This window comes from Aptenodytes patagonicus, chromosome 1 (genome assembly GCF_965638725.1).
Source record: "Aptenodytes patagonicus chromosome 1, bAptPat1.pri.cur, whole genome shotgun sequence".
NCBI classification, from domain to species: Eukaryota; Metazoa; Chordata; class Aves; order Sphenisciformes; family Spheniscidae; genus Aptenodytes; species Aptenodytes patagonicus.
Window position 1 is genome coordinate 212,729,799 of NC_134949.1, and position 18,623 is coordinate 212,748,421.

General features: G+C 39.8%; 1 protein-coding gene across 1 annotated transcript in view; it reads left to right on the plus strand.

The window, feature by feature from the left end:
* The window catches only part of TRPC6 (transient receptor potential cation channel subfamily C member 6), a 114,154-nt gene extending 95,813 nt beyond the window's left edge, over positions 1-18,341 (plus strand). Inside the window, exons 7-12 of the mRNA XM_076329884.1 lie at positions 489-753; positions 4,159-4,354; positions 6,028-6,231; positions 14,151-14,234; positions 16,128-16,203; positions 17,755-18,341. Coding sequence (XP_076185999.1) covers positions 489-753; positions 4,159-4,354; positions 6,028-6,231; positions 14,151-14,234; positions 16,128-16,203; positions 17,755-17,906 — 977 coding nt within the window. The 3' untranslated portion in view covers positions 17,907-18,341. The remainder of the gene's footprint in view (positions 1-488; positions 754-4,158; positions 4,355-6,027; positions 6,232-14,150; positions 14,235-16,127; positions 16,204-17,754) is intronic.
* The last annotated feature ends 282 nt before the right edge of the window (positions 18,342-18,623 follow it).

The window sequence follows — 18,623 nt, forward strand, 5'->3', positions numbered from 1 at the left end:
TGTTTCAGTCTTAACAAGGTATCTTCCGTTCTTTCACTTTTATTTCTAGCGGCATCTTCATGCAAGACATTCACTGAGCACCGTGATGTAGTGGACAACCACTACTGGCACTATTTGAGCAGTCATACTTGGCACACGGAAGCCCAAGTTAACACCTAAGTATTCACAGCTCTCAGTGAGGAAGCAGATTTTCTATGTGTTTTTTAAGTTTGAAAGGGTAGAAAGTAACTGCTCCTTACTTTTAGACAACAAAGTCTTAGAATTTTTCTGCAAGTGAAAATTGCTGAAAATTCATGATGCAATGTACAATAAAGGAAAAAAAACCACGAAGACTGTGTCTTATCTGTTCCAAATTTGCATAGCACCATTGCATTCCGTTCTAATTTACACTGACTGGTTCATTGTTACTCACCAAAAGAGAGTACTTCAGTGAACAGCCTTAGGTGGACTTTGAAATACTGACCAAAATTCTCATCTTTTGTTTCTAGCCAGAATAAACTGGGATCCGTCTGATCCTCAGATCATATCTGAAGGCCTGTATGCAATTGCGGTAGTATTAAGTTTCTCCAGAATAGCCTACATCTTACCAGCTAATGAAAGCTTTGGACCACTGCAGATATCACTTGGCAGAACTGTGAAAGACATCTTCAAGTTCATGGTGATATTTATCATGGTGTTTGTGGCTTTCATGATAGGCATGTTTAATCTCTATTCCTACTATCTGGGGGCAAAACAAAATGAAGCATTCACAACGTAAGTACAACTGATTAAATTGTAATGATTGTGGGCTATTTTTATGGATAGTCAGTTGTTTGCATTGTATGTATTAAGTTTACTAATTTTTTTATAAGGTTTGCATCTCTTAAAAATTAAGTAGTAATTTTCTCTCTTGTTCTGGTGCTTAAAGGATATATTTGAAATCAGAGGATGAGCTCTTGATCCCAACAATACTATGATAAATCAGGAAAGACAGGCTGGGAAGGTGAGATGTAGTTGGCCTTTACGTGAGAGAGCAGCAGGAATGCCTTTACCTCTTCCAAGGGATAGATGGTGAGCCAGCAAGAGCTCATAGGTCAGGATTAGAGGGCAGACCAACACGGGTGATATTGTAGTGGATGTCTGCTACGGAATGCCTGATCAGGAAGACAAAATAGATGAGGCTTTCTTCAGACAACTGGAAGAAGCCTCACACTTGCAGGCCCTGGTCCTTATGGGGATTTTTAACCACCCTGATATCTGCTGGAGGGACAACACAGCAGGGCACAAGCAATCTGGGAGGTTTCTGGAGGGCATTGACAATAAATTCCTGACACAAGTGATTGAGGAGCTGATGCGGAAAGGAGCACTGTGACACCTGACTTTTACAAACAAGGAAAAACTGGTTGGGTATGTGAAGGTTGGGAACAGCCTTGGCTGACCATGAGATGGCGGAGTTCAGGTTCCTGAGAAGAGAGAACAAGGCAAATAACAGGACCACAACCCTGGACTTCAGGAGAGCAGACTTTGGGCTGTTCGGGGAAGAATCTCATGGGATAAGGCCCTGAAGAGAAGGGCATTCCAGGGAAGCTGGTTGATTTTCAAGAATTGCCTTTTCAGCGCTCAAGATTGGTCCATCTCAATGGGCAGGAAATCAAGCAAAGGTGTCAGGAGGCCTGTATGGATGAACAAGAGTGACTGATTGCCAGCTGGTTGTGATGCCACTCAGAAGGACCTTGACAGGCTGGAGAAATGGGCTGACAGAGACCTTGTGAAGTTCAACACAGGGAAATGCCATGTACTGCCCGTGGGGAGGAATAACCTCAGGCACCAGGACAGGCTGGGGCTGACCAGCTGGAAAGCAGCTTGCCAGAAAAGGACCTGGGGGTCCTGATGGACGCAAGTTGACCATGAGCCAGCAATGTGTCCTTGTAGCAAAGCAGCCCAACAGCCTCCTGCACTGCATTAGGCTGGGGAGGCTAGTTGGGCTCAGAAGTACCTCAGACCCTTTACACAGCACTGTCAGATGACCTGTCAGTGCAATCTGTTGTTCAGGGATTTCGGGACATAGGCTGGGTCAGACCCTGGGCCTGCAGGACAGCATCCTGCCTGCAAGGGCAGTCAGCACCGGCACTTCAGAGCGCAGTGTAGGGGCTCCCTGCAGCATGTGGGAGCAAGGCTGGTTCCTCCATCAACTGCTGCTGTCATCTGTAATTGAAGCAGGCTAATCACTACAGTGTGATACGCATTATAAAATACTTGTCATTTAATCCAGACAACTCTATATTCTTAGCAGTCAAAAAAAATCTAATCCCTATTTTAAGCTCTGGCTCTCCGTAGTTTCCAATGGCAATAACCTATTGCATCTTGAGAGGAGAAAATATATTACCTTTTTTTTTTACTCTATTTCTTTGGCTGTTCTTTTTTTCTTCTCCCACCATAAGAAGAGAAATTTTGAATTTACTCTGTCTGTCAGGAGTTATTTGGTTTACATTTGTCATGCCTCTCATTTCTAGCTATGATTTTAAGATAAATCTCTTGAATGGAAACTCATTCTTTTCCATGCTCTGCAGCCCTTGCCCGTTTAATTTCTGGCTGTCATAATATTCAACCTATAGCTGTTACGAAGTATACTCAGCCAGGAAGCAAACTTGGCCATGAGGGATGTCCTGGTTTCGGCAGGGATAGAGTTAATTTCCTTCCTAGTAGCTGGTACAGTGCTGTGTTTTGGATTTAGGATGAGAACAAAGTTGATAACACACCGATGTTTTAGTTGTTGCTAGGTAATGCTTACACTAGCCAAGGACTTTTTAGTTTCCCATGCTCTACCGACTGAGAAGGCTGGAGGTGCACAAGAAGCTGGGAGGGGGCACAGCCAAACTGGCCAAAGGGACATTCCATACCATGTGACGTCATGCTCAGTACATAAACTGGGGAAAGCTGGCCGGGGGGGCCGCTGCTCGGGGCCTGGCTGGGCATCGGTCGGCGGGTGGTGAGCAATTGTACTGTGCATCACTTGCTTTGTGTATTATTATTATTATTATCATATTATTATTATCATTTTATTTCAATTATTAAACTGTTTTTATCTCAACCCACAAGTTTTTCTCACTTGTGCTCTTCCAATTCTCTCCCCCATCCCACCGGGTGGGGGGAGCGAGCGAGCGGCTGCGTGGTGCTCAGTTGCCGACTGAGGTTAAACCACGACAAGGGAAAAAATTGTTACTACTTTCTTATTATTATTAGTTCACACAATAGATAAACTACCTAAAACTACAACTCACAGATGAAATACTGATAAAATATTATAAGCAGAGAAGTAAATTCACAACTAAAAATTACAAGTGTCTTTTAACTTTTTTTTTCTTAACAATAACCCAATAAAATCCAAAATGTGCTTGGCAATGCTACTGCATTTTTTGGATATGGGAAACTGAGATCTCTTCATCAAAGCAAGAGAAAATATGTCTTCAAACAGGTAGAGATAGATAGGAAAAGATACCTCAGAGCTTTGGACTTACGTTTTTTTTAATATATATATATATATATGTAAAAACGGATTAAGAGGAAATACATGGATTTAATTGAACTAACCTGAAAAAAAATCAGTATCCCCACACCATGGCTTATTACCTTTACCCTGGGTTTGTGGAATAGTGAAAACTCAACTGGAGGATTACGGTCTGTGAGACTCATTTTTTTGAAAAATGCTGATTGGCAGTCAGGCATCCTGTCTTCTTCACAGTTTCAGAATGTTAGTCATATTAATGGTGAAATAATTCATACTAAGTGAACTAATGGTGCAATTAAAATAAAGTATTTACAGGTTAATTATTTTTATTATTTACATTCACATTACCGGCAAGCATGTAGCATGTAAATTAAAGTAGTTAACAAGTGAATCATTGTAATATTCTTTTGAGGATGTATATATAATTCCTAAACTGAATCAGATGGTTTTATTGTCAGTCCTAAATATTAGGAATCTTATATTATGAAACAGCCTATACCTATGAAATTAGATAGCCTACTTGTTCTGCATAATATCACTATGGTAGAGTTCTACATTACAATAATGGAAAAATTTGTACACTGTATAAAAATGGTAAGTGGCAATTTATACAACAAGAATATACAGCTTTTCTTCAGTAACATATGCATGTGTTCAATTTCTCCTTTTAGTGTTGAAGAAAGTTTCAAGACATTGTTCTGGGCTATATTTGGACTCTCAGAAGTTAAATCAGTTGTCATCAATTATAAACACAAATTTATTGAAAATATTGGTTATGTCCTTTATGGAGTCTATAATGTTACCATGGTCATTGTCTTACTGAACATGCTTATCGCAATGATCAACAGTTCATTCCAGGAAATTGAGGTAAAAATTCTGTTTATGATGAAATATCACCACATTAACTGTTATAGCTAATTGTCTAAATCTCCTGGAAAATCTTTCTTGTTGACATCTTATTTAAGAAAAATAACACATAGGCTTTTGGAATATATTAGGAGAAAATATTAATTCCACTGTATATTTTTATTATAAAATACCTGGAAATTACCCAGCTGCATGTGCTTGCAATAGTAAGAACTAGACTAGACTAAGAAACTGCTGTTGAACTGTGTTATGTTCCTGAAGAGGATGGGCTACATTGTGTGACATTGTGAATCTTTCATTTGCCTCATTTGTAGTTATTACTTGAGTAGCATCCCTCTTGCTGCAAGGATGTTCTCATTGCTATGCCTTGACCTTGCAAGCAAGTCTATAACATGCTGTTTTCTTCTTTTATTTAAACAACCGTTGCTCTAGTCCTCTGCAGTGAACAAAACTTTACTTGACAAAGTAATCAGCAGGGCTACTGAAAATCAGCATGAACTTTTGCAGGCCATGGAAAACAAAGGGCTAAATCATTATCATTGTTTAGAAAAAAAGGAAGCAGATCTCCAGGAGCCATCCCAGCCTTTCCTAGGTAACGCCCTTGCCATAGAGCAGCAGGCTCAGGTTGTTTGACACCGCTCTGGTCCCAGGTTCTGGGCTCTGGTTTGGGGCTGTAGTGTTGTCCAGCTTGAGCAAGAGCAACACACATTCTCTAGGGAAGTTCAGATTCTTCTGACTCAGGAGGCCACAGAACAAACTACCAGGTTCAGAGCAATAAAAACCAGGCTATTATCAAAAAATATGGTGACTGGATGTAAACAGCTTCTAAAAACAGCTACAGCAATATTGAGTCATGTCCTTGAACATGATGTCAGTCCTTCCTGCAGAAAACCCTCTTGAACTTTACAGGGAGGAATAAAGTGAGTGTTTTGGCTATCGTAAATGTTAAACATAAACCATGGTGATGATAACATACCTGATTTAATCTTATATTCCAGCAAGTGGAAGGAATCTTGGGTAAGAATCACCTAATCTTTTTTAACTTCATGTTTAAAGTAATAGAGTAAAATTTTCATTTAAAATTCTGATACTATGTCTTCTTCACAAAAAAGATAATAGACTCATTGCTACAGAAGAGACCAATAAGATAAGAAATGAGAGCTGGTAGTCTCATTGAGAGATTTACATTTTTGTTATGCTAACATAGGATTTTTCCATTTTATTTACTGAGCATGACAGTGTTCCAAACAAGTGACTGCCCAGTCAAGCCCTAATAGATGAATTTGAGTGTTGCCATGAAGCTCTAAATTGGGCACTGTATTGTGTGCTTTTAAGTCAGAGCTTTCGTTCTTATCAGTGTGTTTACAAAGAGCACCAAACAAAGAGGTCTGTCTTTGTGATCCTGTGTTGCAGACTATTACCACTCGCTCTGGAGTAACCAATGTTTAAATCAAATCCACTTTGTTCTTCTGTAATTGCATTATTTTAAATGGATTAATAAGAACAGTTCCATTCATTGTAATTTGGTTTTCACAGATTATAAACAAGTTCTTATCTGTTTGAGATTAACTTCAGCCAATTACATTCAAAACACACATAAAGTTTAGCTAGAGCATCTTTAATAGTCAAGGTGGCATTAACTGTGTATTAACAGCCGTGTTTCTGTTTTACAGGATGATGCTGATGTAGAATGGAAATTTGCAAGGGCTAAACTTTGGTTTTCTTACTTTGAAGAAGGGAGAACTCTTCCAGTACCCTTCAACTTAGTGCCAAGCCCAAAATCTTTGCTGTATCTCCTGCTCAGAATCAAAAAATGGATTTCTAAACCATTTCTGTGCCAAAAGAAAAGCTTTCATGAAGATGCAGAGATGAACAAGGTAATTGTATAGTGTGTATACTGACTGCTAATTTTAAAAGAGAAAAACAATTTTAACGTCATTTTTCTTGTTGAACTGGTTTTCTGATTAATTTCCCAACATACTTAGTCCATACTGAAGTCAGTCACTATGTACAGGCTGAAATTCTTGCTTTGTTTTTTAATATAAGTATTTGTCTACATCTGTAATCAGTAAAGTCCAAAAATACCACTGTAAATTTACAGTTCTTCCTGCTTCTTGTCACAGAATCAGAATAATTCAGGCCAGGAGGGACTTCAGGAGGTCTCTGGTCCAACCTCCTGCTCACAGCAGGGTCAACTCTGAGGTCAGGCCAGGTTGCTCAGGGCTTCATCCAGTCAGGACTTGAGATCCTCCAAGGATGGAGACTTCACAACCTCTCTGGGCAGCATGTGTCACCGCCTGACTGTCCCTCATGGGGAAAAAGTTGCTTCTTCTACCTCTTGTTTGAATTAGTCCATTGTCTCTCATCCTCCTGTCCTGTAGCACTGTGAAGAGCCCAGCTCCTTCTCCTCGGTGACCTCCCCATGCACACTGGGGGCTCCTGTTAGGTATGCCTGAAGCCATCTCTGCTTCAGGCTGAACAAGCCCAGATTCCCCAGTGTCTCTTCACAGGGCAAGTGCTCCAGCCCCAAACACCTTGGTCACCCTCTGCTGAACTTGCAGGTTTTTAACATCCTTCTCACTGTCCCCCAAGTCCCCCAGGTCCTTTTCTGCAGAACTGCTCCCCAGCCAGCCAGTCTCTAGCCTGTGTTGTTGAAAGAGTTATTCCTTCCCATTTGTCCTTATTGAAATTCACAGGGTTCCTGTCAGCCCCATCCTCCTGGATGGCATCCCTGTCCTCAAGCCTATATGCTGCCCCTTCCCCAAATTTGGCTTTGTCTGCAAACTTGACAGGAGTGGACTCCAACACCTCTGACACCTGGTCATCAATAAAGATGTTTAAAAGGGCAAGTCCCAGGCCAAGACCCCTATACTACCCTCTGAGCACAACCATCCAGCCAGGATTTTGCCCGTCTAGTTGTCCACCCATCCAGACAGTAACATCCTACTGTGGGTACAAGGATATTCTAGGATACAGTGTTAAAACCCATGCTAAAGTCAAGGTAGATGACATCTTCAGCTCTCCCCTCATCTGCAAATCCAGTCATTTTATCTGAGAAGGCCATCTGGATGGTCAGACAGATTCTACTCTTCATAAACCCACACTTACTGTTCCCAGTCACCATCTGCTCTTCCATGTGCTCAAAAATGTGCTCCAAGAGGACTCGATGCATTATTTTGCGAGTTACCAACGTGAGCTTTAGTGGCCTGTGGTTGCCCAGATCATCATTTTGGCCTTTTTTGAAGATGGGTTTGACATTTGTCTTTCTCCAGCCTTTGCGGACCTCTCCCAATCTCCATGATCTTTCAAAGATGATAGCATATTTGCAAGGACTTCATGTGATCTCTCAGCACCTGTGGATGCAGCCCATTGGGTCGAATGGACTTGCCTGGGTCAAGTTCTCTCAAGTAACCCCTGACTTGACCCTCCTCCACAGCTGGTCGTTCTCCTTCTCCTTGAATCCCTTCACTAAGCAGAGAGGCCTGAGAGACTATTGGTGAAGCCTGAGGCAAAGAACTCATCAAGTCCCTCAGCCTTACCTGAGTCTGTTGTCACTAAATCCCCTGCCCCACTGAGCAACAGGCCCACATTTTCCTTGTTCAGCCTTATACTATTGTAGCAGTAGGAGGAACCTCTTTTTACTGCCCTTGCAAATGTCACCTTAAGGTGACCTTTGGCTTTCCTCCCACCACCCTCACATGCCTGGGCAGAGTTTCTAAATTCCCCCTTTGTAGCCTGTCTCTACTTCCACCGAGAATGCATCCTGCTTTTATTGGAAAACATTGTTATCTGTTTTATTTACATGACAAGTACAGTAAAAAGCGCTTGAGTTGATTCCTTGCTGTATCTCAAGGGCTTATTTAAAGAGTTTATAGTTGGTCTGTTTTTCTTGCAGTGTCTTGGTATAAATCAAATTAATTGCCTTAGGAGAACACGGGCATAGCACTTAGTGTTAGGTGGTACTGGAAGTGTAAAGACTAGCACTATTGTAACACGTTAGGGAAGAAGAGCTTTGCAAGACAACTGATCAGACATAGTGTGTAGAAAGGTGAGCTTATGGTAACATTCACACAAAAAAAGAAATTACAGGTTTGTCATGGTGGCAGAAACAAATGTGTCATTTATGGAAATTTTAATGTGTCAGGATCTTTGTTAAAATAGGCAGTAGTCTGAGCAGAGGCCTGTTCAAGGTTAGGAGTTCTTGAGTCTGTAATCAAGAGTCATTAGTCATTAGACTGGGGGCCAGTAAAGAATTTATGTGCATCTGTCAGCTCTCTGTCACCAATGTGACACGCACTTTTTCCATCACAGTTATCAGTTGAAGAGTAAAAGAGAAAAGAAACTGGTTGCAATCCTAGGAAAAAATGAAGGAAAAAATGGAGCTATAGGGAAGAATACTGTGCCTCTGACAAGCCTCTGCCTCTGGTTAAATTCATAATAGTTTATAAAAACAAACACAGATATTACAAACACTGTCACCAAAGTCAAGATTGTTATTAACTTCAGATGTCTCGTGTGTGCTCAAAGGCATTCTCGGGGTTTTTGGATTTTGACAGCATCATCCTGTGCTGAGCAGGTTGGTGCTGCTGTGACTGCTGAGCAAGGAGCTACTTGTGCAAGGAGCTACTATAAACACAATGAGCTGTGCAAAGATAAGAAAAGATTTGGCAAGACCAGACCCAAGACGTGGTGGCTGTGTCTGTGCTAGTAAATTAAATGTGACAGGGAGCTTATCTGGGCACTGAGGCCAATTCAGGAATGGCTTGCCCCTATTCAAGTAGTTTTCCTCCCAAAGTAGGGTTGCTGCAAGCTATTGTCCCCAGACCATTCCAGTTGCCAAACTGTGCCTAGGGAGAGAGCCAGTTGCTCCGGTGTAAGTCCTACTTGGGAGGACACTAAAAGTTTACTGATAGAAGACATTGCATTGCAGTACTCAGAAATGTTAACACACGCTTGAGTGTAATGATTCAGACCCAGCCTGTGGGCCTTTCTCCTGCAGAGCCTGCATCTTCTCAGTGCAAAAGCGGCAGCAGCACCAGGGTGAGTGTAAAGACAAGAATTAAGATGGGAAGGGGGGGAAATATTCCCCTAGAGCCGGCTCTGCCCTGATTACCGTTGGCAGAAAACAAAGCCAGATGCCAGCAATGCTAAATGGCGAGTGATTTACATAGCTGTGTTCGAAGTGTAGCACACCAGAAACTAATTTCTTGAGACATATCTACATATAATAATAAAGGCTGTGAAGATGTTTTCTTTCAGGCTGTTGATTAAAACCCACAGATTTCTTCTGTTTCAGACTAGAATTGGTGTTTTAAACATCAAGTGAACAAGAACCTCAAACCAAAAAAGGGGAGAAAAAAATTAAGAAAAAGGAGAGTTTTAAAGAAATCTACTTTGAGTTTTATTCTAAATTGAAAAATTGCCTTGTGAATGAGAAAGTTTATGGTTTAAGAGTCACAGAACTTGTTCATCTTCCTGAGTTAAAAACCGATAGTGGCAGATGACCTATTTAAGCCTTTTTCGTAAAACATGGCCCTTCAGAATAGAAATAAGGAACAACTAATTATTGCAAGAGCTTTAAACCCTCACTCAAACAATAAAAAACATGTTAACTTTTACTTTCCTAGTATAAAACAGTGTTTCTGAAATGTTCACAAGTGACCTCTGGTTCTGGGAGTGCAAACTGAGTCATTTTCTGGAAACCCTCCCTTCTGGTCCAAGCACGTACAATTTACTGGCATTCCAAGTTGTCAGCTGCTTCTGAAAACTGGGATTTAAGACGTTAACAAACTGCTACACAAAACAGCTACAGTAATGACATTACTATTCTGATTGCATTGAATTTTAAGTAATACTAAAGAACGATGAAATGAGAAGCACGTTTAAAGAAGGTGTTTTCTAAGAGCAATGGTCCATGTATGCTGCATTTCTTCTTTCACACAACTATCCTGGAGGAGACTTGTTTTTGTTAGGGTTTATATCATTGCTTTATTTAAATTACATTTTTTTTCACCTCCAGTTACTCTTGTGTAGATGTTCAATAGATACTAACTTAAAAATATGAATTCTAGTTCAGTCATTAATATGACAGGCTGAGTTTACTCTAGTAATAATTTTTGGGAGAGGAAAAAGCCATAGGCGTGCAGCATAAAGAGAGGTTAAAAATTTTGTCTAAAAATGAATTTATAATGAAATCTGGGCAATCTCTGCCACCAAGTGGTCATTCAGCAACGTACAATAGGTGATCTGTCCTGTTACTGTTACACATAAGCAGACTTAATGAAGTTACACACTTCTGATTTACTTGCCAACTTTCAAGGTGCAGTCTGTAGCTAATTAAAAGTACATTATTCTGTTCAAAAAATGCAGAGTACTGAAGGGTCAAAGTTAAGATAAAGATGTTACGGTATGTCTGGTTTTACAAGTTTGCAGTGTCTCACCTCATTTCACCACCTATTACCGATTTTGCTATTTCAAGTGAAAATCAAGTTTTAGTTAAGCATTGGATTAACTTTTGAAGTGAACCAATGTAACAAATTTGAAACTGGTAACTGGCATGAGAGATTACATTTAAAATACATAATAAATATTAAAAAATACATAATAAAATTAAATGCATTTGTAGATTATGTGTAAACTGATAAGTAACAGGATGTCCTGGTTTCGGCAGGGATAGAGTTAATTTCCTTCCTAGTAGCTGGTACAGTGCTGTGTTTTGGATTTAGGATGAGAACAAAGTTGATAACACACCGATGTTTTAGTTGTTGCTAGGTAATGCTTACACTAGCCAAGGACTTTTTAGTTTCCCATGCTCTACCGACTGAGAAGGCTGGAGGTGCACAAGAAGCTGGGAGGGGGCACAGCCAGGACAGCTGACCCAAACTGGCCAAAGGGACATTCCATACCATGTGACGTCATGCTCAGTACATAAACTGGGGAAAGCTGGCCGGGGGGGCCGCTGCTCGGGGCCTGGCTGGGCATCGGTCGGCGGGTGGTGAGCAACTGCACTGTGCATCACTTGCTTTGTGTATTATTATTATTATTATTATTATTATTATATTATTATTATCATTTTATTTCAATTATTAAACTGTTTTTATCTCAACCCACGAGTTTTTCTCACTTGTGCTCTTCCAATTCTCTCCCCCATCCCACCGGGGTGTGGGGGGAGTGAGCGAGCGGCTGCATGGTGCTCAGTTGCCGACTGAGGTTAAACCACAACACAGGATCATGAATGGTATCACAGCTGCAGAAAAAGTCAGAGATCCAGAAGGGCTGAGACACCAGACACACAGCCGGAGCCCAAGCTCACACCCTAGAGCAGCTTTGGCCAGGGCAACTTTCCCCTGCCACTGCAGAGGAAGAGTATGCTTCCTCTTATTCTACTACATTATTTCCAAAAACTGTGCGTTAGGAAACCAGGAGCTGAAAAAGCAGGAAGATTGTTTTTCTCTTTTAATCTAGTAGTAAAGGTGAGGCCCAAGAGAGTATTATTAGTTCTAAAATTCTGAAAGACATAGTGATTACACAGTCGTGTAAACTCACTAGCCACTATTTTTTATAATAAATCAGATACATAGTTTAAGTTAAAACATTTAGATAAACTTACGTTTTCTAATATATACTCAAAACATGTAAGGTAGCTTTATTCAAGCAAGAAAAAGCAACAATAACTTGCCCTTTTTATACACCTTTAATTCAATTTCCATCCAAATTCAGGTTAATATGTTAGAGATAAACATTAATTATTTATATATCTATTTATATACTACTATATATCTTCTATCATTATTTTTGCTTAGTCAAATAAACATAGTCTGAATAGATATATAATATTTTTAGAAGTAGGTGTATAGATATTGTGAATCTTTCTAAAGAACAAAAAGAAATTTCAAATTCAGTGTTAACTTCATATTAATTGCAAATTAATATATTTTACCAATAAGTGTAGTCTTCAGGAAAAAATACCAAAGTACAAACCTGATCTAGTGAAAGATGTCCCTGCCCACGGCAGGGGGGTTGGACTACATGACCTTTAAAGGCCCCCTCCAACCCAAACCATTCTATGATTCTATGAAATGCTAAACACAATCTAAAAATATTTAAACTATTCCCTGTTTGCAAATTCATTAAGACTTGTTTGCTTTACTGTTAAAGTGAATATAAAGTTATTTTGAATTCTAGAAAACTAGAAGACTTTTAAGGAGCAAGCTCTGCAGCAGCTGGGAGAATTGAGACTTTTAATTGATGTCCTCATTGCTGGTTAAACAACTGAATCTGATGCCTCATTCAGCCTTTTTACACCTATACAATTCCCAAGTTTTTTATTTTAGCCTTTGTGTTAGTACATGTGTTAAACGAAGCCCCAGTAAAGCTGTCTGCTGAGATGTTTTTATCATTTTCTAATTGACATCTGGTGAATATTTATCACGTATTCCATATTCCTACTTCCATTTATTATCAAAGTACAACCCTGGGAAGTTCCCGTTTTACCTCAAGAGGTTATAATAATTTCAGTTGCAGGAGAAATGGCTACATGAAGGCTTTAGCCTTCATTAACATCAGGCATTGTGTTGTGGACTCTCTTGATGTGTGACATGCCTGCACAGCTGCATAAGCATCTAACCCTCACCTGCTTTCCTCCCCACCAAACTATATTGCAGCATATCCCACATATTACTTACCAGGCTTCAAAGTGCCCCAGGTTGCTTATCTGTAGGTGCTCCATGCATTAAGACACAGAGATAACCAACATGGAGAACCTCACTGGAAGTACAACACGATCCCACAGGATCTGAGACACTGCAATGATAGCTCCATGCTTTAAAACAGTAAACATTTTATTGGGCCATGTATAATTACAGAGAACTGACTTTTTAGTGACAGTCCCACTTATTCCTCATTCAGATCAACCATGATTTATATTTCACTTTTTTTTAATTTCTTGTACTATTACTCATTGGACTCGCCCCATTATCAATTTAAAGTAATATTCATTTTGTTTTGACAGTTGTTATTCACTCTTACCGCAGCCTAGTCATTCAGCTTGAGTCTCAGTTCACTATTTTGTGACGCTTTACTCCTTCACAAAGATGTAAATCAGTAATGAAGCCTGCAAATTGCATCCTTGGTGTTTTATTGGGGAGTGATGCCCTTTTCTTTCAGCATGTGTAGTAAAGAAGATGCTACTCAAAAATGTCAGCTGATAATTTTGTGGTCCCTGGCATGAACTGCACAACTGATTACATTCAGCCATTAGTGCAAGTGAGGGGAGAAGCAAACTCCTTGTGTGTTTTGTGGTAGTGGAGGTCACATTAGTTATGGGCAAGTGCTATGAAAGAAAGGAAAGGGGTAATGCTGCCATCTCTTCTTCTTCCTTGGCTTCTCCCACAACTCTGCCCTGACTTTCCCTCATCCATTGCCTACAAAGCTGTGCCACACCAGTGCTGCCTTCCTCCTGATGTGGATCGCCCTCCTGTGCACCTGAGGAGCAACGGAAAGCCCGCGGGGAGGTGGCTGCTTTGCTCTGGTCCCTTGGGCATGTTAGGAGCAGGTGAGAGGCAGAGTAAAGGGAGAAAACCTTCCAGTTCTCACTTTCCTACATCACAGTCTGAAAGGGTTTGTTTCAGCTCTTGTGATGAAATTCTGCACAGGTACGAGGACTTTACCACAGTAATTTAATACTCCCCAAATTGAACTTAACAGTTAATGTTCTGTCATACGACATATGCATGAGGTAGTTTAACCATATTGTTCTTCTATTTATTTTGTACTATAAATAATGTTTCCATTTCAGCTTGGTCAAAGGAAGCAATCAAGTATAAGAAGCTCAGATGAAATCCACTTAAACAGTTTAAACAATCCTCCAAGGCAATACCAGGTAAAAAACAGTTTATTTTTAAACAAAATCAAGAAGTAGTAGAACTGGCAGACTCACAGCATCAGGACAGTTTTGAATTTATGTTAAACAACATGAATCAAAAATAAATCCACAGACCTTGTATATATCAGAAGTAAATGCAATGATTTAGGTATTTGCAGTACAATCTGAGGGTGTTTTTCTCTCCTCTTTGTTTCTTAAATGCTACCCTTATAGTGCAATATTTTAAAGCGCTTGAAAAATGTTTTTAATTTTGGAGACAGGTTGAGTCCTCAACCGCACAGTGCGAACTGAGAAAACCAAACAGAAACCCAAAATCTTCCTGTTCCATTTGCTGAAGTAGCTCAGCTTATTGTGCCACACCTCTATATACTAATACCTCAAGCACTGCAAATATCTTTCAGCCTTTATGCTTATCAATACAGTCTGTTTATTCTTTGCCTCCTAAACAACTGCAATGAGCCTTTGTGCAGTTAAGTATAAAAAGACCCAGCACAGCCCACATAAAGCTCAGCTATTCTGTTCCAGAGGCTGCTCCTTTCCTTCCTGTAATACTACAAAGTAGGTGGAAAGGAAGAAGCAAGAGCTGCCTGGGCAATAGAACAAGACTATCTGAATGCAAAAGCATATAGAAAACAAATATACCTTTTTTAACCATAAGACAGAAAAAAGTTTTTCCTCTTGAGCTCTGCTCCACTCTTACATTATGCAGTGTCTGCACAGGTCTATTCCAGAAACTCCCTGACTTTTTCACAGCCAATTTCATTACGATGCAGTGATAAATATTAAGATTACAAATTTATCCCATAAACGTGAGGATGTGTGGCTTTGTATTTGAAACATTCTCAGATTATTAGAATAAACAGTACAGCTGCTGACCTTGCAAGCATGACTGTAGTGATGATCTGGAACCATTAATCTGGGATGATTCACCTCACAACCACCTCTGGTCAGGTCTATTACTGTGGAGACAAAAGCAGACACATAAACCTATGTATATTTTATATCTTGTAGTGAAAACCAAAAAGTTTTGTGTTGTCATGGATTACACCATGTAAAAATATTAAACCCAAAGATACAAAGACAGATCCTCAAAGGTAATTAGATACCTTGTTCTTATTCAAGTAATTTGAACTAATGGGAGAATCAGGGGTGGAATTCATTTTTCTTGGAAAGGTAAAATTTACATATAAATTTGCTGGCCTAGGTTCCCCTTATTGTCAGCAGAAAGAGTAGTCATTCTAATGGTATGATTTATTTGATCAATTTTAGTTGTCTGAGAAGAACTGTGCTCTCAGGTTTGCTTTTTCTATCCATAGAGGAAATTAAAGGTGACTGCCACAGATATGTGTATTTACATTAGAAAATATCTGTATTTGGTTAGATGAGTCCCAGCTGAGATGCTTAAATGACTCTTAGAATTGTGGGTCCCATTTTCTCTAAGCCTCACATTGGGAAAAGATAACTTATCAAATATAATAGAAAATAGATTAAAATAATCTAGTGGCAAAAGGGTTTAGCAATTAGCACTGCTAATCAGGGTCATTATCATCTTCTGGTAGTAATAAAGGCTAGATGGTTTCACCTACATGGAGATCAAAGCTGCAACTGTATTAATCGTTCTCATAGACTCCAGTAGTAGGTTAAGCTTTGTAAATGATAACATTCGTAAGATGTGTTTAGTTTTCTAACTTTCATGTACATATATGTGCAGAATCATAAAGTTTAAATATCTACTGTAGATGAAAGCAGAGATTTTTACATTATATTCCTTTAACCTGGTAAGTCCTACACTGAAATATCTGAAGGTAACAGAGCTCGTATTTTGAAATGTCAGCAATACTAGGAAGTCCAACTAAGAAAACTCTTTTTTTCTTTTTATCTTCTCTGCAGAAAATAATGAAGCGTCTCATTAAAAGATATGTACTGAAAGCTCAGATAGATAAGGAAAGTGATGAAGTCAATGAAGGTGAGTATGTTGATGAATTGTATGTTTATCTCTAATCAGAGAATCAAAACAAAGTAATTAAAGTGCTTACATATGCCACTTGAAAAAAATGTTTCCAAAATACTTAATCCACTTGACATGTTTACAAGTGCAAGATGTAAAATTAACATGAAATTGAAGTTAAGGAAGAGATGTGACTTTCTGCCTCTGCTCTCCCATCAGAAACTATCACTGATCTCACAATTTCTTGTGAAAATTGTTGCTACTTCTAGTAATGCCCATGCATTTCCCATGGTGAGGCTGCATTTAATGCAGCAGCTGGTTTGGGGCACTCCTGTATGAATTCCTCCTTGTGTGGATATGTGTTCTCATTGGGGATTCATATATGGGGATACACACACTTCAGCCTTTTTTTGGTGTGATTTATTAGCTGGAAACAGCTAGTGAATGCACTTCACAGAAATGTTGTCATCTGTTTGCACCCCTCTGATGCTAGAAAGGCAGTGCAGCAGGAAAAGGAGAGGACTGCTCTCTTTTGGACAGTGAGAGGCCTTGTGGCTGGCCAGGAAGACTCAGGCACCCCTGATCTGCATGATCTGCAGAAAAGGACCTGGGGGTGTTGGTCGACAGCCGGCTGAATATGCACCAGCAGTGTGCCCAGGTGGCCAAGAAGGCCAACAGCATCCTGGCTTCTATCAGAAATAGTGTGACCAGCAGGAGTAGGGAAGTGATTGTCCTTTTGTAGTTGGTGGTGGTGAGGCCGCACCTCGAATACCATGTTCACTTTTGGGCCCCTCACTACAAGAAAGACATTGAGGTGCTGGAGCGTGTCCAGAGAAGGGCAACGAAGCTGGTGAAGGGTCTAGAGCGCAAATCCTATGAGGAGCGGCTGAGGGAACTGGGGTTGTTTAGCCTGGAGAAAAGGAGGCTCAGGGGAGACCTTATCGCTCTCTACAACTACCTGAAAGGAGGTTGTAGTGAGGTGGCTGTCGGCCTCTTCTCCCAAGTAACAAGCAATAGGACAAGAGGAAACGGCCTTAAGTTGCGCGAGGGGAGGTTTAGATTGGATATTAGGAAAAATTTCTTCACTGAAAGGGTTGTCAAGCACTGGAATAGGCTGCCCAGGGAAGTGGTTGAATCACCATCCCCGGAGGTATTTAAAAGACGTGTAGACGTGGTGCTTAGGGACATGGTTTAGCGGTGGACTTGGCAGTGTTAGGTTTACGGTTGGACTCGATGATCTTAAAGGTCTTTTCCAACCTAAACGATTCCATGATTCCATGATTCTATGATTCTATGATCTCTCTTGCAGCAGAACAGCAGCTTCCATCTAACGGATCCTTTGAGTTTTGTGAACTGATGTGATCTCTCACACTTTTGCCTTCAAATTTGTTTGATTCCTGAACTGCATCTTCATATTCCTATTCCTAAGCCACTATCCACCAATGGGCAGCAGAACATCCGCTTTTTGTGTTTCAACAAAGAAATCCAGAGAAAACCCATGATAACTGTGAGGATATGCTGTTTTTTCCTTTGTTTCTTAATAGTGTGATCTTCTAATGTCTGTTACAGGTGAACTGAAGGAAATCAAACAGGACATCTCAAGTCTCCGGTATGAACTCCTTGAGGAAAAATCTCAAAATTCTGAAGATCTGGCAGAACTCATAAGGAAACTTGGGGAAAAACTGTCAATTGACTCTAAGGAAGAAGAAAGCAAGAGATAACCTAAATGTTTAAGAAATGCAACAGAACGTTAATAATTCACTTAAAGCCATATTTCTGTTTTTCTCAAGTCTAGCTCACATTTCTACAACAGATTCAGAAATTAAATCATTCCAGTTCTTTATTGAAAAAGCACAGTGGCAAATCCTCTGGGTCTACAGTAGGGAGGAGATACCACTTGAGTGAAGATACTTATTTATTCTTTACCTGCTGAAGAAGAGTTAATTTAGGATAATTTTAATATTCAATTTACCTCTTTTAGAATTACAGTGAATCTTTATAAGCCCAGTCATGAAAGATTAAAAGCATAAATCTAAACTTTTCCTACATTAACTGGTTATTTTTGCAAATTTCCTTTTGTAGACATTCTTACATACATTTTGATGAAGCAAAAGAGGAAAATTCCAGGTTTTTACATATTTATATCAAAAGCTATTTAATTTTTCAGGCATTCCCAACTAGCAAAAAAACCAAAAAACTAACTGCCTTTCTTAAAAATGTGCAGGATATTAAAGTAATTTATTTGAACGTTTCCTTGAAGAGGTAGATATCGGAATACTCAGAGCACTGTGTTGTACTTTTCCCTACTTATCCCTGTCACCACTGGACTAGCCTGAAAGATACCTAGGTTCCAATGGGAGTTAGTGCATTAAGAAAGAAATATTTTGCACCAAGTTTATTGAAAAGCTATTGCTGAGGCCTGAAGAAAACTTCTTTAA